The 10,761-nt window shown below is 37.2% G+C and overlaps 1 protein-coding gene across 2 annotated transcripts in view; it reads left to right on the top strand.

Moving 5' to 3' along the window:
- SPAG6 (sperm associated antigen 6) overlaps window positions 1-10,761 on the top strand; it is a 69,807-nt gene that overhangs the window by 39,830 nt on the left and 19,216 nt on the right. For both annotated transcript variants that reach the window (XM_019508305.1, XM_019508306.1), the window contains exons 5-7: window positions 3,553-3,758; window positions 4,645-4,818; window positions 7,185-7,337. In XM_019508305.1, the coding sequence (XP_019363850.1) occupies window positions 3,553-3,758; window positions 4,645-4,818; window positions 7,185-7,337 (533 nt within the window). The remainder of the gene's footprint in view (window positions 1-3,552; window positions 3,759-4,644; window positions 4,819-7,184; window positions 7,338-10,761) is intronic.

The following is a 10,761-nucleotide window of genomic DNA, read 5'->3' as shown; positions in this document are numbered from 1 at the left end:
TCCATCTTCACTCATTCCTCTGATGAAACCTTCTGTTTTAATTTTTGACAATAGCAGCTCCTTTTTACAGGCCTCTCAGGTCCCAGCATATGCAAAATAATACTGTCTATTTACTTGCATGTACAGACAAGCACTTTCACATCCATTCATTTTTCTTGTCATCAGACCCTGTCCTCTTGCTCTGTGCAATCCTGCTGCTTCTTTATAGAGGATGCTGCCTTTGCAGTTCCTTGTGCCTGGATCAGCTGTGTTCTATGTTTTTGTCTCTGTTTTTTTCAAAACTACATCTGGAAAAATATTTTTCTTCTCTCCTTAACCCTTTCCTCACGCAGCTTAAACTTTGCAGCTGTATATTTTAATTTGTGTATGGTTAGAGGGCGACTCCTTTGGAGGAAAGACACTATGCAAAGTGATGTATTCATCAGTAAAAGGGTATGGCCAGGTACCCAGGGCACAGGAACAATGGTGAATTTCAGTTGCTGCTGTGCTGCTGTCATGATCGTAATTACACTTTTTAAGCAAAAAAAAAAATGCTTTTACATGTGCACTTTGTAAACAAACACAAGCAAATGAAAGGGTTTCTGAAAACAGATGATCAGTTTTCTTTGACCACTGTTCTCTTCTACTTTTTGGCAGGACTCAAGGTAGGTTGTATAGAATTGAAGACTGTATAGGCAGAAAAGGTCATTTGGCCAGTCATGTAGAGCGAGTACAGATCTCATGACAGTGTGTGCAAAGTATTTGTTGGCATAGTGGGGGAATGGTGGGATTGTGGGCATGGGAAGCAGGTGAAATGGTGGGATTGTGCGTGGCAATGAGGAGAGGTAGTTGAATGAACAGGAAATGAACTGTTGGAATATTGCATATGTCCTGAAATGCTGACATGAGCAAACACGAGGTCTAATACCTGCCCCCCGCCTCAAAGTTGGAAAACCTCCACAAATGTACTTCACAGAGATGCCTCTGTGATATTTTTTGTTGGGGGTATAGTTTGCACATTCCTCTCCCTAAAGGATAGGCCACAGGGGACATCCACAAGCTCCTGAATTTTTGGGAACCAAAGGGAGTCCCAGGTCTTCTAACTTCTCACAGTCTCTGAGGATCCTCCATTTCTCTCCCTCAAAGACAGTTCCAAGACAGCAATGATGCGAAAGCTTCTGTAACTGGCAGATGTCCAAAGGTTCTTTTTTAAATGGAGCTCCACCACCAGTGTCATGCCCAGGCTGCACTGCATTTTTCTTTTGGGTTATGCTAGGCATGGGTAGAGGAGGATGAGATGAAAACATTACCAAGGACCTTGCCTCAGTCTGCCAACTCCTTTACCAACCCAACTATAGTGGGCCCATATCCTGGGTAGGTTGCTGCATGGTTGGTGCCTATACAAAGTATGGCTCTAGTAATTTAAATGATTTTGTCTTACAAACAGTATTGAAAAAAACTGATACATATTTACATAGGACAAAAAGTAATGATCAGTATTTAAATAGTTCATACTCCTGTATCTTCAGAACAGATTTATACCAAATCAAATTTAGATTTTGTTCTTTTTAAAATTTTGTGGATTTATTTTTTCATTTTAAACTAAAGTTTTTGGGCTTAGTTGTTATGCTAAAATATGCCACTTCTCTTCTTCCTCATTGTTTATGAAACAGGTTGATGGTATCCCGACAATAAGGAATGAAATATATATTTTTTCAGCAGCATCACCTGTCTTGAAGTGATGTCCTTGGCATCATCTTGGCAGTCTTCAGGCAACTGAAAGGGTGGCTTTCAAGTGGTTCTAAGGAGTTTGTTACATTAGTCAGCTAGTTAGCTGGACTACCTGTCTTTATGATTCTCAAAATCCTTTCTCTTTAACAGAGTGTTTATTAGAAGTATTTTTTTGTTTATGTCACCTAATATATCATACAAAAACACATTTTGGAAGAGAGGCATATATTGCTTTTGTATTCTTAATGTATTTTTACTGAAAAAATGAGTATATTATGCCACTAACATTTTAGATGTATACTCACATAACTTCTTGGGTAGATTAGGTTTTTGGTTTATTTTTAATTAATGAATTGTGATACATACTCTGACAGAGTTATGTTGAAACCATAGCTCTACATATATATTTATGACTGCTTTACCTTGGAGCTGTATGTAGCTGCCATGGATTATATAAATTACGAATGTATGATTTGTGTGTATATGCACACCTAAACTAAATATTTTTCAAAATGGTTATTTGAAAAATAAACCATTGAAAATTAATTCTGTAATAATCTCTTTAAAATATTTGTAGTCCTAATTTATTTATGAAAGGAGTATTCACATTTTATGTAAAATCAATTGTACAATGTAAAAATAGTACTTTCAACACCTATTAGAGTGTGCATGAATGGTTGACCAGTTCAAAAAATGTATCTAGTCACGAAGATTATTTAGGTATTAACATAGAAGACACAGGCAGTGTAATGATGACATGACTACACATAATTCATGAAAATTCATGTTATATGTAACCTAATATGCAATCTCTTTCTTAATATGAAAAGCTTTTATTGATGGATAGTAAATTAAAAGCTAAGTTAGGTCCTTGAAATACAATAGCCATATGTTGCCATGGTGCTGTAAGCCAAGTTAAATGTTAAAGATAAGAGTGGATGTGCATAGCAAGAAGACATAGAAAAGCCTTATTTTAAGAATCTAATAGGTCATTTGAATTTAATGCAGTTGTATTCATTTTCAACATCTTAAAATAGCATAGCTTGGCTGTCATGTAATTTTTGTTCTTGTTATTCAATAATTTCTTATTTCAGTATTGTGATTAATGTCAAATATAGCAGAAGGCTAATACATTTCTAATAATGTAATTCTTGAATATGTCAGCTAATCATGTTTTTTGAATTAAGATGCAGTTAGCTACTGAACGCAAACAGGATGACACACAATACTTCCCAGTTAACTATATATACATTATAACATTTGTATTTAAAGTCATCAAAATGTTATTTTTTCAAATGCATGACAGCACATCCTAATTTTGCTTTGGTAACAAATCAAGTTGCATTTTCAATTAATTGTGTAAAAATATTTTTAAAAAATGTATATAGCTCTATTTGATATAACCATGTTATACTTATATAAACAGGACAAAATACTGTTTAATTAGGGTGGTTGGTAAAAATTTGGTACTTTGGCTTTCTCCGTTGTTGTTAGCCATGCATAAAATGCTTGCCTATTGATCAGTGCAAAATAACCAGGGCTTAAACAGCTGACATCTGCTTACTTTAAAAAAAACCCCCACACAGAATAACAAACCATCTCAGCCTAATCTACCTCAAATGTGTGCATGTAAATGGGGGTCCATCTATTGACCTGTATTCTTTTCAGTTGTGGATTGGTCCACATGGTTTATGAAACCAGGAGGGCTGATTTGAAATGCAGATGTCGAGACAGTGAAGTACACCCTCCCCTTTTTTCTTTGCTGTATCTGTCAGGGTGAAAAATGGCTTGCACAAGGGTCAGTCACCCATACTCACTTAATTACTTTTCTTGGACCTACAGAACTGTCACAGGCTGTGGTGGATGCAGGAGCTGTTCCTCTTTTAGTACTCTGCATCCTGGAGCCAGAAATTGCTTTGAAAAGGATTGCTGCTTCAGCCCTCAGTGATATTTCAAAGCATTCTCCAGAGTTAGCACAGACGGTAGTAGATGCAGGGGCTATTGCCCACTTAGCTCAGATGATCCTGAACCCTGATGCTAAACTGAAGGTACTTTTAAAAATATTTTTTTCCAAATTGCACTAGACATTATTTGTTACTAAGTCCGGACCATTGATGCATGTATTTCTTATTCAGAAGGGATTGTTTAAGCCTTAACAAAATATAGCTATGCAATTAACAAAGAGTTCTGACTGTTTTGTATGTGGTTATCATATGTATAGGAGCACTAACTCTTCAGAAAGGAACAGTTAAAAACTAGTCTTTTAAATTAATAACACTTGTTTACTAGACCAGCATTGCTTAGAGAAGATCATGTAGCAATATTTTAAGGAATAAATTCAGTCTTCTACATAAACCAGTCAGTTTACTTAAAGCATTTGTTAGATATGAGTGATCTAGTTCTGAGGAAGTCAAGTTATACATTTCTCATTATATTATGAAAACATTTTAATTTAACAATGTATTTGAGAACACATTAAATCTCTGATTAAAACAGGTCGTGTTTAAGATTTTATATTTATAATCTAGTTCACAAAAATATATTTCTATTTCTGTGTGCAGTTTTACTGTCTTATTTTAATAGCCATAAGTAAGACAAATACTACTATTAATGAATATATATAAGCACTTAGATGGAAATTTGTGGGATTTTTTTGTAGACTTTATTTTCTTTTAATTTGTAGTATTAAATTAGCATTTCTTTTATAAGCAAACTTGAATGGCATAAGCAAATAAAAACTTTTATTTGGGAACCAGTGAAAACTCAGTTATTAGATGGGTACGTGAATTGACACAGTGAATTGTATAATAGCTATGACTAGGTATTTTCTGGTTTTGCTTTGTTTTTCTTGATGTAACATTTTGTGTACATGATGAACATGGGTTGCAGGGTGTTTGCATAGCATTTATTTACAAACCAATTTTTGTTTACCAGCGTCAGGTGCTTTCAGCTCTAAGCCAAATAGCAAAGCATTCTGTGGATCTTGCAGAAATGGTGGTTGAAGCAGAAATTTTCCCAGTTGTACTCACATGCCTGAAGGACTCGGATGAATATGTTAAGAAAAATGCTGCAACTTTAATTAGAGAGATAGCAAAGCATACGCCTGAGGTAAAACCTTGAAAATGCAAATACAAGGTCACATCATTAGATTTTACACTTTAAATAAAATAGAGTATTATTCTGTCATTTCCTTTCAGAAAGAGAGGGCAAAAAGCACTATCAGGTTTCCTTTGGAAAAATATGGAAATGTTGGCTCATGTTCCGAGATGTGAATTGAATAAGAATTGGATTAGAAAAGAAGGAGCAATATATTTACTTAGCTTTTATTTACCAGCAGGTGTCAGTGCAGTGAATGGGTATTATGTTAACAATATCATCTGCCCCAAATATTAAAAATCCTAAGTCAAGCCCTCCCTCCCCCAAATCATGAGACTGACTTAAAAATCATGTGATTTAAGAACAATATTACATTTAGTATGTTTCAAAATTTTCTTGGGGATTATCAAGCCTTTAGGTCATATTTTAATGGTTTTCCCCAAAACTGTGATGACCAGAATGTTTTTTAAATAGCAGTTTGAGTCTCATATAATCACAAGTCTATGAATTAGGGTTTGAAAGAAACAAAACAAATATTTCAAGACTTGTTGTTAAGTCATGAGAATTGGCAACATCACATTGTAGCTTTCTAGAGACATGGGAGGTGTTTGCCAAGACAAGTATGAACTGAATAGGTTAAGCTTATAAATATTTATATGGACTTGGATCCTTCAGAGCATAAAATTTGCATAAAAGCTTTTTAAAATGTGATGCTGTAATGTAATAAAAACTATTTAACATTAAAATGTGTCTATTTATGGAAGCCAATATTGGCAACCTTAGTCATACAAAAATTGTGTAAGTGAATTTAAAATCACAAGAGACATAAATCTGAGGTCTTTTTCTCTGCCTTCTGGCCATTGAGCCTTTTGGTTACACCTGGGTCACATTTTTTTGCTTCTTTCTGTGCCCAGAGGGCTTAAGATCTTACTTAAAAAAAAATGAAAACTTGAGATTGTCAACTCCAGGAGTCATAGCTAGAAGCAAAAGGTCAAGGCTTAAGATAACATTTTGATAGTTTAGCAATACTGGGTTCCTTTGTGAATGATTGTAACAACTGCTCTAAGTAGGCTTTAAAAAGCCTCCTAATGAATCTCACTCAGATTAGAAAGTCATAATCTACATGTTTGACTTCAGAATGATGGATATTGAGCCAGATTTATCTTCCAGTAACTCTACCAAAGAAACATGTCTTACAGTAGAGATAAATCCTCCCCACTGACTTTTCTGGAAAAGCCAGATATGACAGTCTCATGAGGAAGTTGTCCCCATTGTCCCCCTTTGTGCAGACACAATGGGATTGGTGCAGGGGTCAGAATGTGGGGAGTTGATGCATGTCCCCAACCCCCTCTGAGCTGTGGAGTGCATCTCCACAGGAGTCCCCTGCATCTGTATTCTCATGCTTATTGTGGTGAAAAAAGGCGAGAGAGCCTGCAGTATCAGTCCTGGAGTGACGCTGCTGCTGCCCTACAACCTGAGGGGAGGGTTCTCCTTTCCCTCTTTCCTCTGCTCCAAGATTTGAGCCTAACTGACCGCATCCAAAAGCCCTGTAAAGAGCTCATATTTTTAAAGTAATAATTTTAAAGGTTGAATAACTAGCTGTTGCATTAATAATAATAGTCCTGTGTTTTAAACATTTTAGAACTTCAAGGCAAACACAGACTTAAGTTTAACAAATGTTTATGTACTGTTTTGGGAAATCTGGAGACAACTTAAATGCAGAGGGAAATACCTTTCATGTAAACAGAATTGATTTAATCTTCAGGCACTGATGATGTCAGAAACCATGCAAATACTGTTCTCAAAGTAATGTTTGAAATTATATCATTTGGAAAAAATGTGAATGAGAGTTTAATCTCTGGTAGGCATTAGGATCCTAGGCCTGCCTGGTTATAACTTATACCAAGACTGCTCAGAAAAAATTAGATGCACCTATTTTAAGGCTTCTTTTCACTGCCAGAATGGTATAATTGGGATTTAGCATAAAATAATCTGGTTCTATATGTAAATTTCTACAGGTCATTAACATTTTAAGCTTTCATTTTTGTAGTTCTTGAGTAAATACTAATAGAGTTTGGAATACAAAAGTCTATAACATTTAAAAAACAGCTTTCCTAGCAGGAAAGTAAATAGAAAATAGTAGTTAATGGCCACATGAATGTTTTGCTACATTTTTGTTATACCCATAAGGCCAAATAATGTACCTGATTAATTATTTTATTCCAGTTTTACACTAGTATAATTTGATTAGCAACAGTAGTATTGTGCCTGTTTATAAAAACAGAAGTGATACATTTAAAGATTGATGGAATATATTATTTTATGCTTATAGCTACTCTACGGTGTTTAATCACTCTAGTTCATCTTTTTATTTCCAGCTTTCACAGCTTATAGTTAATGCAGGAGGAATTGCTGCTGTGATTGATTGTGTTGGCAACTGCAAAGGAAATGTCAGGCTGCCTGGCATCATGATGCTTGGTTATGTAGCAGCTCATTCAGAGAATCTGGCAATGGCAGTGATCATCTCCAAGGTTAGCTCTTCCTTTGTTTTCTTCCCATAACCATTACAATGAGATTCTGAGGAGACACCAATTAATAGACCCCACAGACTTCTGGATAGAGTGGTATAGTTCTCTGTTTTGTGTGTTCCTTGATCCTGATCCTGCTAACATTTTGGCTTGTGCATGACATTAAGCATGGGAGTAACTCCCCTGACAGCAACATCTGGGTCTTTAGTTGTAGTTAAATATTTATAAAGGGATAATTTTGGAGGAAACAGTAAATCTAGACAAATATTCTATTTCACATTTGGCAGTACCATTGCACTTTGCTAATTAAAGGTAGCCATTCCTTTCTATAATTTATAAACAGATGCCTATTTCATTACATATTGTTAATTTATTATTTGTACCTTTATAAAAAACAACCCAAAGTACAAATAAATTTTTAATGTATAGTTTTGATACATAATGATATATTTAGTTATGAGGGCATCTTTTGTAATATTACTCATTCTGTCTGACATGACAGTCTGGTAAGATGGAGTCCTTGATGAGTTATTGCTTTCATAAATATAGCTATGGATTAATTTGCTAGCATAATTTTCAACAGATGTGAGGTCTTTCCGTGTTGCACTAGTATAAACAGGAAAAATAAATTAATGAATTTGTATGGCTTGTTTCTGAATGTTTGTGGCCATAATGCAGCAGTCCCTTTTTAAACAAGGATCCTTAAACATGCAGATCCTTAATTAACACCAGCATATCTACAGTGCCATAACTATGATACACTTAAAACTAAAATTCTCATGCTTACACCAAAGCTTAGTTCCTGAAACACAGTGTTGTTTGATGCAGTCATGCAAATTCTTGATGAGATAACTTGATGTTTGTAAATTTTGAGATGGGAGAGGAATTACCATATAAACAAGAGGCAGTAGAAGAATCGTCTATGTTTTTTAAAGATAATGGAGACAAACATGGCATTCTGATGTGGAAAATATTAACAACACAAAAGGCAGGACTATGGAAACAATCTAAGTGAAGATTCCAGCTTCTACATGTGTGGCCATAATCTGCATGTGTTAGTCATTCTTTGATTTAATATGTAAAAAACAAAAAAATTCTATTAAGGAAAAAATAGAATCAGTGTCAAATAATAATCATGCAGAAAAGGTAGAAGTCTTCAATAACTATGTAATGTTTTACATTTGGAAAACAGGATTAGGTGTTTATGTCAGATGAGGATGATATGTATTTTCCAGTCCATTAATAACTAAAGAGTATGTTAAACATCTGATCGAAATATATTTCTAAATCAGCAGGCCTGAATAGCTCACACCCAAGAGTCCTTAAGGAACTGGCTGAAGAGACCTCTGGCATGTGAAGTTTTTTATAAATCTTGCACTACTGAAGAAAATGCAAAAGACTGAAAGCCTGCATGATTTGTGTCCATATCTAAAAGACAAAAAGCAATAGCCCCAAATAACTGTAATCCAGTTAGCTCAATTTCAATCTTGGGCAAAATAAAGGAGAAACTGATGTGGGATTCAATTAATAAAGAATTAACTTAATGTGAATCATCATGGATTGATGTAAAATGTGATTTCATCCTTTGAAACAATTTTGACTGATAAAAATAACTGTAGATTGAATAGATTTGATATGGCCTGTTACTTAGCACTAGATTACCATTTGAAAACATTGACGCTCTATGGTATCAATGGAGCACACATTATCTGGGGAAAGAATTGGCTAGTGGATATTTAAAAAAAAAAGTCATTAGTGGACAGTCATCACCAAATGAGGGATTCCTAGTGGGGCTCCAAAATAATTTTTTGTAATATTATTAGTCACTGTCTGAAATGATGTGACATTCAGGCAGGTAAAGCCCTTGATGGGAGGTTTAGACCCATGGTATGGTAAACAGTGATCTGGAAGTAAATATGAAGTCACTGCGTTTAAAATTTGCAGATGATGCAAAATTGTTGGAATGGTAAATAATCATATGGAGAGGGCAATGTGCACTGTTTGGTAGAACAGACCCATTTAAAGATCCAAAGTTACACACTTTGAAACATGTAATGCAGGTCATGCCTGCAGAAAGAGAGTCTGTATCTTGGAGAGCAGTGATTCTGAAAAGGTTGTATAGATCACAGCAGATAAATCTCATGAGGTTCAATAAGAACAAGTACAAAGTCCTGCACTTAGGACAGCACAATCCCATGCACTGGTACAGGCTGAGGACTGACTGACTGGGCAGCAGCTCTGTAGAAGAGGACCTGGGGGTTACAGTGGACAATAAGCTGAATATGAGCCAGCAGTGTGCCCTTGTTGCAAAGAAGGCTAACGGCATACTGGGCTGCATTGGTAGGAGTGTTGCCAGCAGATTGAGGGAAGTGATTATTCCACTTTGTTCAGCACTGGTGAGGCCACATCTGGAGTACTGTGCTCAGTTTTGGGCCCCCCACTACAGAAAGGATGTGGACAAATTGGAGAGAGTCCAGTGGAGGGCAACAAAAATGGTTAGAGCGCTGGGGCACATGACTCATGAGGAGAGACTGAGGGAACTGGAGACTAGAAGTCTGGAAACAAGAAGACCAAGAGGGGATTTAATATCAGCCTTCAACTACTGGAAGGATGGTTCCAAAGAGGATGGAGCTAGACCAGGGCGGGCAGATCAGACCTGCAGCAGACTCCATTTCCCAGCAGCCCCTGTTGCTGTGGATGGTTTCCATGGAGACCCCAATGGCCGTGGCATTGTGACTGTGGAACCAGGGTTTCTATGGAGACTGGCCCCAGCAGTGCTGGCAGGGCACGTAGCTTAACAGAGAGTAGCTTCAGGGCTGGGATCTTGCAGTGGTGACATTGTGGTCCGGAGGCAGGGTAGACCCATGATCCGCTGCCCGCATACGCCAGGGAGGGGTGTGCAGGCAGCAGATGGTGGCTCTGCCCTGGCTCTAGACCATACTGTCACCACTGCAAGATCCCAGCCCCAACCCCATAGCAGCTTCCCTCCCAGCTGCATACCCTGCCAGCACTGGTGCGGCCGGTCTCCATGGAAATCCTGGCCCCACCCTGTAACAGCACCCTCCCTACTGGAGTCTCCATGGTAACCAGCAATGTGGGCAGGGGCTGCTGGGAAATGGAGTCTGGCTGCCAGCCAAATCTGCCATTTTGCCCATCGCTGAGCTAGGCTGTTCTCAGTGGTGGTAGATGACAGAACAAGGAACTATGGTCGCAAGTTGCAGCAGGGGAAGTTCAGGTTGGGTATTAGAAAGAACTTTCTCACTAGGAGGGTAGTAAAACACAGGAACAGGTGACCCAGAGATGTTGTTGACTCTCCATCCTTGGAGATTTTTAAGACCTGGCTAGACAAAGCTTTGGCTGGGATGATCCTGTTGAGACTGGTCCTGCTTTGAGCGGGGGGTTGGACTAAATGACTTCCTGAGGTCGT

This window comes from Gavialis gangeticus, unplaced genomic scaffold (genome assembly GCF_001723915.1).
Source record: "Gavialis gangeticus isolate Ggan-Ray unplaced genomic scaffold, GavGan_comp1, whole genome shotgun sequence".
NCBI classification, from domain to species: Eukaryota; Metazoa; Chordata; order Crocodylia; family Gavialidae; genus Gavialis; species Gavialis gangeticus.
The sequence above is the reverse complement of the archived record's forward strand: the minus strand, read 5'-3'. Positions and strand labels throughout refer to the sequence as shown.